This window comes from Brachycentrus maculatus, unplaced genomic scaffold (assembly GCF_059751285.1).
Source record: "Brachycentrus maculatus isolate JH-2025_06_01 unplaced genomic scaffold, ASM5975128v1 h1tg000157l, whole genome shotgun sequence".
Taxonomy (NCBI): Eukaryota; Metazoa; Arthropoda; class Insecta; order Trichoptera; family Brachycentridae; genus Brachycentrus; species Brachycentrus maculatus.
The window spans coordinates 1,993,832-2,011,047 of record NW_028280910.1 but is presented as its reverse complement, the minus strand read 5'-3'; the positions used below and the strand labels follow the sequence as shown (position 1 = coordinate 2,011,047).

The window sequence follows — 17,216 nt, the reverse complement described above, 5'->3', positions numbered from 1 at the left end:
CGCTTCAGGTACCAGTCCAGGGTGATATTGAATAAATATTAGAGTGAAAAAAATCACTTATATTTATTTGACCCCCCCTGGGAATCGAACCCGGGACCTTCAGAATGGTAGCCGAGTGTGCTGACCATTACACTGTGGAGGTGGACGTCTTACATTACTGATACAAAAAAGATTACTTTCTGGTCCACTTTATCAACAAGAAACTTTCGAAACTAATTTGAGGTAGGAGAAGGTATCAAAACATTTACATATATTGTACAAATTAACATGCATGCATTTTCAGTATGTAATAAAAAATAAAAAAGCAAATCGATGCCATAACCAAAATCAAACCAAATGCATGCGTTTTTACCTTAATGAAGATAGAATATATGACAAAAGGGTTGAACGATGTAATTTGAATGGAAGAAATATAGGATCAGCGGTTTAAAAGAAATAATCAAAGGTACTTAAGTTTTACAGAAGAAGAAATGAAAATGTCATGAATATTAAAACATTCTGTGAGTTTTTGGGTGTGAATATGAGTTATTCGGATGAATTATGATGAGTTTTGATGGTTATTGAAGTGAACTGACTTCATGACAACGTCGAGAGTGGAGACATACAACAGCAATATGTAAATCCCATGGATATTTTGCAGATCATGGTCCCAAGTAAGTACCTAGCGAACACCACAATAAATCAACTCGAACTACGCACATAACGTAACTTTGGATAACAGGATATGAAAAAATAAACTTTTAACTTATTAATTGTATATCAGAAATGATTTAATCATAAAATTTGGACCTCATCCAAAATTTAAAATAAACGGTTGTAATTAATTTTATAATTCGAGAAAAATATGGATGTTGTATTTTAGTTTCACTTCGTAAATACTTTACTTACTTTTACTTATAATCCTTATCCGCACCCAATGGTGCATAGGGCACTTCGTCGAATTGACGCAGTGTTATCTTGATCATTACTTACATGAAGGCAAGGTGATCAGTCTTGCGCTTCAGGAACCAGTCTAGGGTAATATTAAATAAATATTACAGTGTAAAATCAACGATATTTATTTTCACCCCCCTGGGAATCGAACCCGGGACCTCCAGTACGGTAGCTAAACACTGACCATTACACCACGGAGGCGGACGAAAAATCGTAAATACTAATGTTATTTACAATCAATTGTGATACGTGTTTCGATGCATTCTATTGTACATCATTATCAAACATAATATGATAAAGATGCGGAATGCATCGAAACACGTGTCATAATAGATTTTAAGATATAATGCTTAGAAACTAATTTTAAGAAAGATTGTGTGACTGAAATCAAAAAATGTACCCGATGAACACGGGAACTTTTGTGAAGATTGTTATGGCGCGCCAAGTTGAAAACCTTGGCATGTTTTACGTAAAATAATACACCGTATTAAACTAACGTACTTTACAGCTATGCTTAAGCGCTAATATAAGCTTTGATACCAAAATAAAATATCTTCTTCAACCCTCATCCGCACTCGATGGTGCATAGGGCACTGCATAATATAAACACAGTGTTATCTTGATTGTCAACCCCCGAAGGAAAGGTGATTAGCCCTCCGCTTCAGTCCAGGGTAATATTGTTTTCTTTTATTATTTAGCTTATAATTTGACCAGTTAATTTATTTACAAGATTTTGAGTGTGTCCAAATACTTGTTCACAAATCTGGATTATCTTCAATTGCCCAGAATTCCATATTCTTTTTCATCTTTGATGAGATGTCAAAAAATTATATGAAAAATAACTCCTGTAATTAGAGATAATAATAGTATTTGGACACACACAAAATTCTGTCATATTGAATTAATATTGGAATGAAAAATCACCATTATTTATTTGACCCCCCTTTGGAATCGAACCCGGGACGGTAGCCGAGAGTGCCATTACACTACAGAGGCGGACGCAAATAGCGTATAACGTATGGTGAATCCGACAAAAGATGGTTTATCGTGATGTTGTAAATTGTGGTATTCGCAAAGGTTCTCTCTTGGGCCCCTTCTGGGACAGCGAGTTCGTACAAGGTCCCGTGCTACGGTTGGCTAGAGGATGGCATTCGCGTGAGGGAAGGGTGGGAGCAAGCTGCTATTCATCAGGCTGTAGGGACACCTACTCTGTGGTTTTCCGCGGGCAGCGACAAGGACAGCATGGCGAGCCCCACGCGCCGCAGACCAGCCTGCACGCCCTGCGCCGCAAACATACAAAAACAGTCAAAACACAAGAACGCCATTTGAAAAACAATAAAACACAAATATTAGAACAAAACAAGATCTATCAAAATAAATATAAAATACAGAAAAACTTATTGACTATGATCGAAACGATTACAAAGTAATGAAACTACACGACCAAAAACATTAATTACATAATTAATACAAAGATTAACAAAGATATGAAATCAAATAATTATTGCTATAAAGAAAGCTATAAATATGACCAAAATATTGAGATCAGTCCGGAAAAATAATATTTATAAGATATACACATACAAATCTAGCACATACCTCCTTCAGTCTCAAGAGATATAATATACTATAATAGTATAATATGTATACAAAAATCTCGACGAATATTTTACTAACATTACCAACATTATACTTAAATAATTAAATAACAATTTTATACTTTATAAAACAAGACAACTTTGTTTTTAACCACTTCTTTATTGGTTCACTTTTTCTCCAACCGGCTTCGACAAGAACCTTGTCATCATCAGGGTTAAACATGTACGGGGTTAACCCTGATGATGACAATGTTATTCTATAAGATTTATAAAATGTACCACAAAGTATCTGCGAAAAACATTCAAGAAACAACGATACAGTTTTTTTTACACATTTTTTTTATTTGACCAGCGGCCGGGTTTCGTCTTAACCGACATCATCAGACTGGTGATGTCCCAGTTTTATCATGTTGGGTACGACGAAATCCGGTCGCTGGTCAAATAAAATTTATGCGGAAAAAAACTTTATAAGTATTTAGTTGCTATTTTATTTTAAAAAATGCAGCTCCATCAAGAAACGTCAGTACAAAAAATAAATCTTATTACGAATATTTTGTAAAAACGACTAACCATAAAGTAAATGCTATAAATTTTTAAATATTTTCAGATATTAGTATGTACATGGATCCAAAGACAGTAACACATCAAACAAAACATAACACATATCTCTTTTGGTTAAAAGGACTTTGATTATTATCCATTCCATATACTTATTCCATTACCTATAAAGTCATTAAAAGTAGAAACTTAACATCAAAGTAATATTAATAAATGGATACCGGAAATGGGCAGATCTAAAATAGAACGCATCATTCAGCCACGTCGTATTTGATTATATAAATAATTTTCTTCATTATAATTTTATAAATCAATTTCTGGCACGGGAAAACTCAATGAGGGCACATTATTGTATTTTTTTAAATTTTTTATCATTATGTATAAATAAAAAAAAACGATTAGTACAAATTATAACAATAAAAAAAAATACAGAAATTTCTGAGCTCTCTAACGCAGATGTCAATATCCGAAGAAACACGGTTCACTTTGGCAATTACTCTTCCAACTGGCATTTCCTATATAGCCTGGATCTAATGCCGAAAGATGGAATGGCCTAAGTCGTCGATGTAGAGTCCTAGCACCAACCCTAACAAGTTGAAACGAAGCATTTTTTTTTAAATAATAAAATCATTCTAGTAGGATCTTTTAACGATGAGTATTATTGTACTTTTAATTGCGTATATTTATCCCTGTGACAGATCTTAAGCCCTGATATACAATACATACACCAAAACATCTATATTTTTCTTCATCTATGTTGAGATATCAATACATAAAAGTGGACAAAACCTAGATTTGGACACACTCAAAATATTGTGAATTAAAAAACTGGTCAAATCACGTTTTTAAGCGTCTCCTAGTATGTAAAATAATTCGGTAAGAATCTTACGTACACATCATGAAGGTCTCTGCTAAATAAAAAAAACTTACTCAACTCAATCATAGATGCTGCCGAGAACTCACAGATGAAACGACGTTATAATTATATGGTATGTGTACGAGTTGCAAAAATTTGAGTAGTGATCATTTAAACCAGGGAATGACAGGTCATAAGCTCTGTATGTCGTATACCCAGACTTCCATATTCTTCTTCATCTATGTCGAGATATCAAATAATTTTTTGACATCTCATCAAAAATGAAGAAGAATATGGAAGTCTGGGCATTTACGAATGATTTACTTCTTTACATCTCACCAATAGATGTCTCTAGTGAAGTTCTAGTGATTCAAGAACAAGGTTTCTAAATTGGTTCATATATATAGAACTTCCAAGAATTTGAGTAGTGTGGTTGTCAATAATGGGTAGAATTGGTGAATGTTACACGTGTGTAAAGTGATCACTTAAACCAGCCTATGACGGTCATCAGCCCCGTAAATGCCCAGACTTCCATATTCTTCTTCATCTCTGATGAGATGTCAAAAAATTATATGAAAAGAACTCCTGTAATTGGAGATAATCCAGATTTTGTGAACAAGTATTTGGACACACTCAAAATGTTCGAGATATCAATATAAAAAAGCCAAGTTCATACAGCTCGCAGTCCGATAATGCGTTATATATAGAAACGAGGAAATTTCTTCAATTCACACACGAAATAAAAGGATTAATCACTAAAGAGGTATTTCAATCTAAAAACGATACCCGAGTCGTCAATTTGCAGTCAGAAAGAAAATAAACTACAATTGGTCCATGTTTTGCAGAAGCTATCCAACCCACAATGTGCACAGTTTGCCTTTTTGTTGAATGCTACTTCATCAATAGTAAATTTTTAATTTGCTCAAGACAGAAAAACCAAGAAATCAACACATTTTTTAGAGAACTATTTTTCAACCAACAACTAATAAATCCATGAAAAAAATTTATGGGAAAAATTTATGTGGGTAGACAACTTTCAGCATTTTTCACGTTAAAAATGTAGAGGATATTTTATTTTATTTTAAAAAAAGAGAAATATTTCGCTTACTCCTTACAAGAACGTCATATATAAAAAATCGTAAATTTTCAGTTGTGCATGTTTTCGGAATGCCCAGAAAATGTACTATATCCCAGCAAAAGAGGCATATTTTTAACTTAATATTTACCCGCTACAGGGCAGAAAGTGTTGTTTTTGCATTTTGAAGAAAGGGTATTGTTTATTTTTTTTTTAAATACTAAATATTTTTCAAATGGAGAAAAAACCTTCAGGTTTTCCTTAAAAGATCTGTTGTATAGTAAAAAGTTCATTGAGTGGCTTGATATTTATTTTTAATACATTGTATTATATTTTTAAACTTAAAAAACGTTTTCCTTAAAAATCTTTTTATTTTATTTATGACGTTCTTGAAAGGAGTGAGCGATTTGTGTATTTAATATTTACACAAATATTTCTATTTCATACTATTTCTGTGAGCCTAAGAGGCTCATTATTAGAAATAGGTGTCAAATAAAGAGTGGGTTCGAACCGAGAAACTCTGACTTAACAGTTCGCAACACGAACCACGGGACCACAACCCGACACTATGCCAAACTATCATTCTTCTTCTTTTAAACCTTACACGCACCCAATGGTGCATAGGGCACTGCATCGCATTGACGCAGTGTTATCTTGATCGTTTCTTACATGATGGTAAGGTGATCACTCCTGCGCTTCAGGGACCAATCCAGGGTAGTATGAAATAAATATTAGAGAGTTAATTCACTAATATTTATTTTCACCCCTCAACCTGGGAATCCGGGTTCTCTAGCAGTAGCTAAACACGTTAACCATTACACCACGGAGGCGGACTTATTATTATTTAAATTATTTACAGACATGAAAATATTGCAGAAAAATTCCATGTGATTTGGATGTTTTCGACATTGAAATAGAAGACCATCCAACCAATGGAATCGCAAACTATGACCTAATTGATAAAATAATTAAAATTTTGAATATGACACACAGTAAACAATGCTTCTTTATAGTAATATTAAAACAAACCTTACTTCTACCATTTTTATCAAATCCTCATCCGAACTCGATGGTGCATAGGGCACTGCATCATATAAACGCAGTGTTATCCTGATCGTTAAAACACGAATGAAAGGTAATCAGCCCTCCGCTTCAGGTAATATTGAATAAATAGATTGAAAAAATCACTTCTATTTATTTGACCCCTCCTCCTGGGAATCGAACCCTGGACCTCGTACGGTAGCCAAGCGTGTTGCCTATTACACTACGGAGGCGGACAAAATGACGCCGTTTAACATAATGATGTTATTTTTGTTCTATTTTGAAAACATTCAAATGCAATTATCTCGGCTAGCCAATTTGTGGGTTGAATGGTTTCTGCATCCCATGGTCCTATTGGAATTCTCATCGCAGAATAAAAGATCCCGCCAGTTCCGTAGGGAATGTTTCTAACTGAAAAATACAAAAATAAGGGTTGATGCCTTTAATTCCTACCGCGTGCCCGTAGATTTTCACCCTTCCTTCGTTTAAAAATGTATCAGAAACAAGTCCGAAACAAAGGAGGTTTCGCAATAATGGATTAAATACGTGAACATTTTTAAAACAACAACGAAAATGTTACAAATGTTAGAAATAAATGAACATTTTTTTTTTAAGAGTATATCGAGAACTGGATTATTTAAACAATTTGGATGAATGTTTTTATTTTTATTTTTAAAAGAAATATTTGTGTTTTCATAAAAACTAACTAACCGTCACGCCGCTTCCCCGCAGGGGTAGGCAGAGAGAATAGAGCGCCACACCACTCTGCCCTTGCAAACATTCTTCGCCTCTTCCGCGTTCATGCATCCTCTCATCCATACCCGCCGATTGTTTCGACTCCTAACATGACCACTTTCAAGTATTTGGCATACTTGATCATGCCAAGTTTTTCTCGGTCTTCCTCTGTTATTTTTTCCAATAACATTCGCCTAGTAAATTTATTTTACCGTTCTTTCCTCACTTATTCGTTCTACATCATTCACTACTACTACTACTACTACCATCACGCCGTTTCCCCGCAGGGGTAGGCAGAGAGGATGGAACGCCACACTCTTCTGTCCTGACATACACTCCTAGCCTCCTTCACATCCATACATCTAGTCATACATGCCCTCCGATTACGCAGACTTTTGACACCGCCAGATTTTTGGTTCTGATTGATCTGATCGTGCCAAGTCTTTTTCGGTCGTCCACGTTCTGTTTTCCCTCTCACATTCGCCACATATATTTTCTTAGTCATTCTCTCGCTATCCATTCGCTCCACATGTCCATACCACCGCAAAGAGCTCTTTCTAATCTTTTCAATTCGTGTTTTATTTATTGTTTCGGCATTAACTTTGTGGTAAGACATGTTACAATGATTAAAGAAAACACTTGTTTTTTACCACTTGAGTTTTATTAAAGACTACATGTTTCGGTAGTTAAACTTCCATCATTCAGGTCTGTATAATAACTATAATAACAAGTGTTTTCTTTAATCATTGTCATACGTGTTTTCATTATTTAATAATAATAATAATAATAAAACACTTATCCGCACCCCAATGGTGCATAGGGCACTGCGTCATATAAACGCAGTGTTATCTTGATCGTTTACACATGAAGGAAAGGTGATCAGGCCTCCGCTTCAGGTACCAGTCCAGGGTAATATTGAATAAATATGACAGTGAAAAAATCACTTCTATTTATTTTACCCCCCTTGGGAATCGAACCCGGGACTTCCAGAACGGTAGCCGAGCGTGCTGACCATTACACTACTTATTATTTACACAATTATTTCAATTTCATACTATTTGTGTGAGCCTAAGCGGCTCATTATTAGAAATAGGTATCAAATTGTGGTAGAGTGGGTTCGAACTGAGAAACTCGAATTTGAACTGAGATGTGTTTCTTTCTGACTTAAGAGTTCGCGACACTAACCACGGGACCACAACCCGACACGTATCTCACGTATAGTCAAAAGGAATAAGCTTAATACTTCACAAATTGCTCAACTGATGACATAACAATCGGTCATAATTCATGAATGCATTGAACACCTTACCGGTATGCGGTAGGATCTAAGACCGGTATGCACCTAACCGGTATGCATAAATTCAAGTTTCAAGAATTAGTGCAATATGGATTTTTAATAGTGGGCAGAATGATGAACACACATTACACAAGTGTATAAATTGATCGTTTAAGTCAGCCGAATGCCAGGTCGTAAGCCCTGGGATGCTCAGACTTCCATATAAACATATCTCATATCAAGTTGAGTCACTTTTAAAATAGAAATGAAAGATGTTTTAAAGTAATAAATGTAACCCTGAAGAGGGCAACAGGTTGTTGCCGAAACTAGTTGGTTAATAAAAATGTGAGTGGATCAGAACACAAAGTATTTTTATTTCTCGAAATAATAGAAATGAAAGAGTTTATTGGAGCAAAATTGGATGTAGTAAATGTTTCAAATTTGTAGGTTAAAATTGAAAATAAAAAAAAAACGTTCTGGTTAAATGGAAAATAATGAAAATAGACAGAACAGATATTGAAATGTCCGAAGTGTGGAGTTGGCAAAAGAAGGATAAAAGTAGAATAACGCAGTCGAAACGCGATCCCTCAGACGAATGTATAATAGATGTTGCACACTCTCATTAATTCCTAATTAATTCATATTTTTTTATACCATACCCTTTTTTTAGCTCTGAATGTTTTTGATAGTTATTATAACATAAATGTGGAATTGTTTAATTGGCTTTATTTTTATTAATGTAACTACTTGTGTTAATGTAATGTAATGTTTATTATTGTTAATGTAACTATTGTTTATTATATACTTTTTTAAATGTAAAGCTGTACAATTCCCGAACAAATTAAAAAAAATAATAAAAAATGTTCGAATAGTAAATTAAGGAAAAATGAGATAAGCTTAAAATGAGATAAACGAAATGCGATCTCTCAGAAGAATGTGCGAGAAAACGATATATGATAGACGTACAAATAGTGAAATAAGGAAGGAATGCAAAGCTGAGATAAGCATTATCGATAAAATTAAGAAAGGTGTGTTGAGATGGTTTGGACATGTAGAACGAATGAGTGAGGAAAGAACGGTAAAACAAATTTATGAGGCAAATGTTAGCAGGAAAAGAAGCAGAGGAAGACCGAGAAAAACATGGCACGATCAGGTATGCCAAATACTTGAAAGTGGTCAGGTTAGGAGTCGTAACAATCGGCGGGTATGTATGAGGAGATGCATGAACGTGGAAGAGGCGAAGAATGTTTGCAAGGACAGAGTGGTGTGGCGCTCTATTCTCTCTGCCTACCCCTGCGGGGAAGCGGCGTGATGGTTAGTTAGTTAGTTAGATATATTTTGAAAACGGTTTTATGATCTACTTTGAATGTTTTCTAAAATTCGCGCGTTTTGACGTTATTTTCTACACATTACATACACGTGTCGAAAAAGTCAAAACTTTGTCTAACAGTCAATAGAGATCACCGTTTAGACTTGACCTGTAACCGTCCAGCAATGCTTCTCCTACCATACAAATCAGTATGTGCCATAAAAAAATACCACTTTCATAAAACACCATTGTGATTCAGACGAGTGCAAGGCGTACGTAATACGACACCCTGCCAGCTCAACTGTCAGGTAGAATGCACGAGATCCGAAGGTAACAGTAATAACGCTAAGGGTTGGTTTACAAGGGCGCAGGGTCATTAGCCCCAGGTGCATTAACCTCATGTAGAAATAAGAAAGATACTTTGCAGACGGCGGATCGAAAAGAGATGACTCGGGTATCTTTATTATGCTACCCTGTTGGAGAAAAACTTTGTATGCGATGATAGTATAAATTATACAAAGCGAAAACTTTTTATCTCGTATATTATATTTTTTATAATTAAACACTTCGCTCACTCCTTTCAAGATCGTCATAAATAAAAAATAGTCAATTTTCAGTTGTGCATGTTTTCGGAATGCCCAGAAAATGTACTATATCCCAGCAAAAGAGGCATATTTTTAACTTAATATTTACCCCCTACAGGGCAGAAAGTGTTTTTGCATTTTGAAGAAAAGGTAAAAAAAAACTAACTTACTATTTAACCATCACGCCGCTTCCCCGCAGGGGTAGGCAGAGAAAATAGAGCGCCACACCACTCTGTCCTTGCAAACATTCTTCGCCTCTTCCACGTTCATGCATCTCCTCATACATACCCGCCGATTGTTACGACTCCTAACCTGACCACTTTCAAGTATTTGGCATACCTGATCGTGCCATGTTTTTTTCGGTATTTGTAAAAAAAAGGTATTGTTTAATTATTTTTTGAAATATACTAAATATTTTTCAAATAGAATAAAAAACCTTCAGGTTTTACCTCAAAAGTTCTGTTGCACAGTAAAAAGTTTAAAAAATGGCTTGATATTTATTTTTAATACCATGCATTATATTTTTAAACTTTAAAAATGTTCTCCTGAAAAATCAAGTTTTTTGATTTATGACGTTCTTGAAAGGAGTGAGCGATATATCATAAGGTGATATTGTTCAAAACGTTTGATACCATATACTTACAGTATAGCTGTTTGCAATAAGGTGATATTGGTCAAAACGTTTGATACCATATACAGTATAGCTGTTTCCAATCAGAGGGTAGATAGTACGTGAACATTAAAAAAAACATAAATTACAAATTGATGGTGATAAGGAAGGCAAAGGAAAAAGGGAGTTTAGGGAAGGAGGTAGAGGGAAAAACTAAGGGAGGAGGTTTGATGGACAGTTAGGATTCTAATGATAGTTAGTAATGTCTCAGAAGTTTCTTAAAAGCTATAAGAGAAGGTGTATTTTTTCACAATGAGAGGTATGTATTATCCACTGACACTTCGTCATGGAATTGAATTTTTAATATATTATTAGATTAAAACCAATATTTTTAGCTTTTCCACTTTTTTATTTGACCAGCGACCGGGTTTCGTCGTTACCGACATCATCAGACTGGTGGGAGGCTATACAAATTGTTATGTTATATATAAAACAAGGCAGGAGTTGATAACCATGATTTGATATAATTTTATTGAGAAATTAATTTAATTTGAGTGAATTTAAGTATTGTATGTTATTAAAAATATTATATAAAAAAATATTTTTAATATCATACAATACTTAAATTCACTCAAATTAAATTAATTTCTCAATAAAATTATATCAAATCATGGTTATCAACTCCTGCCTTGTTTTATATATAACATAACAATTTGTATAGCCTCCCACCAGTCTGATGATGTCGGTAACGACGAAACCCGGTCGCTGGTCAAATAAAAAAAGTGGAAAAGCTAAAAATATTGGTTTTAATCTAATAATATATTAATGAGAGGTATACTTATATAAAATATATACCTCTAAAATTTAAATGTATTGTAAAAAGTTGCATTTTCGTAAACGACAATATGCAACTTTTTTCCAGATTAAACATAGTCCACACCTATGGTTGAATCATGTGGGATATGCCACTATCATTACGTTTGGTATCAGCAGTACACTTTATACGATCGATCACTTATTTTGAATACTGTAATTAATCTAGATCCATGCGATAATCTTGTAGATAAGATTTAATATTAATTGTAGATCAATCAAATTGATGTATCGATCACTTGACATTGTATCAATATGTCGACTCATTACTGACCTTTCATCATCAAGTAGTAATCATCGTGGAGGATACTGACTGGAGCATTTCGTCGTAACGTAACGTAACGTACGTTACGACGTTACGGGATTGCTGACTGACCGCGATCAGTGCTCGTTTAGAGCACAACTGTTCGCTTGAGGCCTTGTGCTAAGTGTTACCATATCGCTCACTCCTTTCTACAACGTCATATATAAAAAAAAAACTTGATTTTTCAGGAGATCGTTTTTAAAGCTTAAAAATATAATAAAATGTATTGAAAATAAATATCAAGTCACTTATTGAACTTTTTACTGTGCAACAGATCTTTTTAGGTAAGACCAGAAAGTTTTTCCTTTTTGTGAAAAATATTAAGTATATTCACAAAAATAATTAAACAATACCTTTTCAATACACTTTCTGCCCTGTAGCGGGTAAATATTTAGTTGAAAATATGCCGCTTTTGCTGGGATATAGTACATTTTCTGGACATTCCGAAAACATGCACAACTGAAAATTGACGATTTTTGATAAATGACGTTATTGAAAGGAGTGAGCGATATGTGGATGTCCTCACCAAAACGTTACATTTCCATTTTAAATGATTTTAAGTAATCAGGAATTGTAGCTTGTAAAATAGTTACGTTTTGGTGCGATTTAATGATTTCATATTGGTTTAACATAGGATTGGTCACGTTTTGTCGCAACTTTAATTAAGACCTCCACATATGTATAATATAAACATATGTGTTTAAGTTTGTTGCTTATAATTAAATAGGTTTTCAATACTGTCGCAGGTCAAAGTTAAAGATAAACCCTTCCGGGGGCGAATCAACAAAGATTGACACCCGGGGCCGCATATTAGCGCACAGGGTGCCAATATTTAGACCCTCCCGCATTTATAATTTTAGAATAATTATTAAAAAAATATATTCAAACAAAATGCACCCTATATTATAAACCTGACTTAAATTACTGATATCAAAGTCCGGAAGGTGTCCAGCTGGGGCATGTGCTTAGAGGAGCGAAATACGAGCACCCAATAGAGGGTCGACGAGATGTGGGCGGGATGCAGATCTCCTGACTCCGGAATATACGAGATTGGACGGGGATCAGGACCGTCGAGACGCTGTTCAGAGCTTCCCAAGACAAGGACAATTACTCTCAAGAGATAGTCGACGTCAGAGAGACCTGACATGACACAAGAATAAGAATAAATAAACCTCAAAATGTTTTTAATTTAAGGTATTGATATCCGGTACGAACTTCCTCAAGCCTCTCTCTCTCTGGTCTTAATCCTGCGGATTGGTCTGTAGCAACAGATGACATATCCTTCCCCACTCTAGTATATTTTCCCCTACGCCTAGCTAAAAGTATCTAACTCAGATTACGCCTGTTTGAGCAAACATTTTCGCAAGTAACCAGGTGTGTGTGGACGCTAAAACTGTAGTTTGCGCACACAAAGCAAAAGTTATGCGCAAACATTTAGACGGACTCTAAGAGAACTACTATGGTACTGGCAGATTTTTTTTTGAATTACCTAACGTCCAAGTGACTCTGAAATCTAGCTACGGCTTATGCAACACCGCTTATCATGTTCACTCAAGCTTCAACTTTTTAAGTTTTATAGCCTATGCCTACTCGTGAGTGGATTTACTCTTTATGTTTAAAGTTACTTAAATTTCATGTAATTCATGAGTGAAAATTCAAGGCAAAAACATTCGGTGGTACTGGCAGGAAGATATAAAGTTGATCTTATAGGTGTCTCAATTCGAGATGAAACATCTATCGTTTTTTTTTACATGAAAGAAAATGAAAGTTTGAGCCACACTTTTCCGACCTATGAACTGGGCAAGGGATGGAACTTCGTTTAGTAATTTTTTCATAGATTCGAGGATCTATAAAAAGGATCAGGGCTTTTTTAAACAAATAATCTCCTGGAACTCACTTCATGTCAAGCTTTTTGCTTAAAAAGTATATAAGTATTCAAATATTATTTAAATATTAATTACAATTTTAGCATATTAGCATATTTTATTATTTTGACGAATTATATAAATATATATATATATTGTAATTACGTAAGCGCAAACTGTCTCGTATAATTGATCTTGAAAATTAAGAAAAAAAGGTGCCGAAACGCCATTCCACCGCGTTATATAAAAAAACCCTGGGAAGGTTAAAAAAGAACAAGATAAAAAAATGCGTCATTTATTTTTAATCTTGATTTTTGATTTTGATCTTGATCGATCATGCGTTTTACATATTACAGTATAATTATTAAAATGATCCATTAAATACGTATGTGTTTCGGTAATCGTTTTTTACTAATTAAGGCTCAAACTTGTCTCAAGCGTTCAAATCAGAATGCGTTTAACCACGCTCAGGGCTGGTCGTGTGCTCACGCTAATTTTTTTTTTAATGTATACTTATTGGATATTTTTTTGTTTTTTTTTAGAATATACTTACATGGATTTTTTTTACACCTTACCTTTTGATAACTAATTTATTTTCAAACCATTTAATTATTTCTAAGAAAAACTATTTTTCAATTCAAATACGATATTTTAAGAAAATCATTTTGTAAAATGTTACCTGGATTTAGAAAAAATAAAGTTGCGACTTAACAAGTACTTAAATGCCTTAAATTATCTTTTTTTTTAGGTCAAATCTTGCATCCGTTTTGTTAAATTATCTTAGTCAAGAGATTGGCGCCTCCCGGATGCACCTTCGCGTCCCTGGGAGTCCTCCTTCTTCTTCTTCTTCTTTAGCCTTCTTTTCTCCACTGCCGACCTACGAACTGGGCCAAAATCTTCATTTTTGAAGAGAATTGAATTTTTTGTTACCTTGGCATCAGGCTGCGACTTGCCAGCCACCGCCTTCATCATGACGAGTGTGGACTGCCGCCTGGCGCCGCTGGACGCAGCAGCAGCTCTCCGGCATCACATCCTCGCTCCGGGCATGCTCCTCCGCTGCGTCGGGCGACACTCACCGCGCGGCCGGCCACGTTTACACTGCCATAGCGGGACGCACGCACTTTAATTTGTACCGACACAGGATCCAGAAGATTCCAGATTCAAAAACACAAGACAATTTAACGCGGGTTGAGATATTTTTTATTTAGATGGCACTGTACTATTAGTAAAACTTTCAATTAAACCTTTGACTGCACCGATTTGTTAATGAAGCTTTAAATTCAAGATGTTAAATTCAAGCGTTAAATTCAATATTGACTGCACTTTCTTGTTAGTAGAACGTTAAATTCGATATTTGAATATTTTGACTGCACTTTCTTGTAAGTAGAACGTTAAATTCGATGTTTGAATATTAAGACTGTACTTTCTCGCTAGAAGTACGTTAAATTCGATATTTGAATATTTTGACTGCCCTTTCTTGTAAGTAGAACGTTAAATTCGATGTTTGAATATTAAGACTGTACTTTCTCGCTAGAAGAACGTTAAATTCGATATTTGAATATTTAAACTGCACTTTCTTGTAAGTAGAACGTTAAATTCGATGTTTTAATATTAAGACTGCGAACGTTAAATTCGTTATTTGAATTTTTAGACTGCACTTTCTCGATAGAAGAACGTAAAATTCTTCTCTTTCTCGATAGAAGAACGTTGAATTCGATATTTGAATATTCAGACCGCACCTTCTCGTTAATAAAACGATAAATTCAATATTTGAATATTTGGACTGCACTGGTTTGCTGGTAGAACTATAAATTCGGAGTATGTATATTACTCCACAACTTTATCAGTAGAATTAATTGCAGTGTTTAAGTAAGTTTATTACTTTCGCCTGAATTTCCCACGCCTCAAATACAAAAAGTTTTATTAAAACAATTAGTCTAGTATGAACTCGACATAAAAAGAAATATTAAATCAATTCTTTTTAAATTTATTTATTTTAAAATCATTTATTAAACGTTAATTATATCAAAAAACAACAACAAAAAAACGATGATGTCCGTATCCGTAGTCCAGTGATTAGCGCGTTTACTATACTGGAGGATTCGGGTTAGATTCTCAAGGGGGGTCAAAATAAATATAAGAGATTTTTCACTCTAGTATTTATTTAATAACTAGGACTGGTACATGAAGGGTAGGGCTGATCGCCATCCCTTCATGTGATTAAATATCAAGATGACAATGCGTCAGTACGATGCGGTGCCCTATGCACCATCAAATGTGGGAAAGTAATGATTTCAAATAAAGATTCCAAATTCAAAATCGAGAGAAGTGTTCGGACCGAATACGCGATCGGTTTTTAATGATCGGAAATACAAAACTGAATATTTTGAATTCGGAACGCGGTTTTTATACAGCTCTCTTTGTCAAGTTCAAATTGTTGATAATGACAACGGAAGTCTGGATTCCGAATCCGAATTGTTCATTTGTTACAATATTTACATAAAAACAAATGTTTTGGACCGATTTGAAATTAGAAATTCTAATTAGGTTTTGTTCAATTTTTCGTTTGTTTGATTATTTTTGGTACTTTTACAGCATCCTATAGATGACGCAGAGACATCATTAATATCCAAAAATATTGATATGAATTTGCGTAACAAGGTGACAATTTATATTGTATTTTTAACAATTATTTCCCAGCGAAAGCTTTACCGGCAGTGCACAATGGAGTCCTCGTTCCAACCCTAACGTTTGGAAGTCATGTATGGAGTATAAGAATCGAGTAATTTTGTGAAAATTGATAATTAATTTAAATATTGATATGTCAACATATTTGAATAAGAATATGGAAGTCTGGATACGTACAGGGCTTACGACATGTCATATGCTGGTTTAAGTGATAACATTCACCATTCTCATGAATTCTACAATTTATGACGTATCAGTAATGAATGAAGTACGAAAAAAAGCCGAATGATTTTTTTAATGTTTTAATTTAAGTGTGGTTGTTGATCAAAGTCAAAATGGTGAACGTTTTACCGTAAATAAATTGACCACAAAAGCCAGTCAACGACAGGTAGTAAGCCCTGTAAATGCACAAGCCCCCATATTCCCATCTCAATAACTTCATATAAAAAGACGCTTGGTCTCTGTTGAAACATCTACAATACCTACTATATGTACAAGCAATGAAATTAGATTTCATGAATGTCGAAGAGGCGAATTTTTTTTGGAAAGACAGAGTAGTGTGGCGTTCTATTCTCTCTGTCTACCCCTCCGGGGAAGCGGCGTGATGTTACTTACTCTGTGACTTACTTTAAAAGTAAGTTTTTTTTTGTAATTCCTTAAATAGTTTTTTTCTAAAATAATTCGTGGGAAAGAGGCCTATTTTAATTTAAAAAAAGGTTTTACTGTTTTTAAAAAAATCTCGTATTAGTACTCATAGGAACACAGCAACGGAATATTAAGTATGTACTCATTTACGATCAAAACAAGACTGCATCAATTATATGACAGGTCTTTGCAAAATTCATAGCAAACATGGGAAAGAATAGCAATAATTTAACTTTAAACATTTTGACAATACAAACAAATTTATA

General features: G+C 34.4%; 1 protein-coding gene across 1 annotated transcript in view; it reads right to left on the bottom strand.

The window, feature by feature from the left end:
* LOC148308594 (transient receptor potential cation channel trpm-like) overlaps positions 1 to 14,729 on the bottom strand; it is a 255,119-nt gene extending 240,390 nt beyond the window's left edge. Inside the window, exons 1-2 of the mRNA XM_088261536.1 lie at positions 14,548 to 14,729; positions 2,142 to 2,213 (exon numbers count right to left, since the gene is read on the bottom strand). Of these exons, the coding sequence (XP_088117662.1) occupies positions 2,142 to 2,213; positions 14,548 to 14,589 (114 nt within the window). The 5' untranslated portion in view covers positions 14,590 to 14,729. The remainder of the gene's footprint in view (positions 1 to 2,141; positions 2,214 to 14,547) is intronic.
* Between the last annotated feature and the right edge of the window lie 2,487 nt (positions 14,730 to 17,216).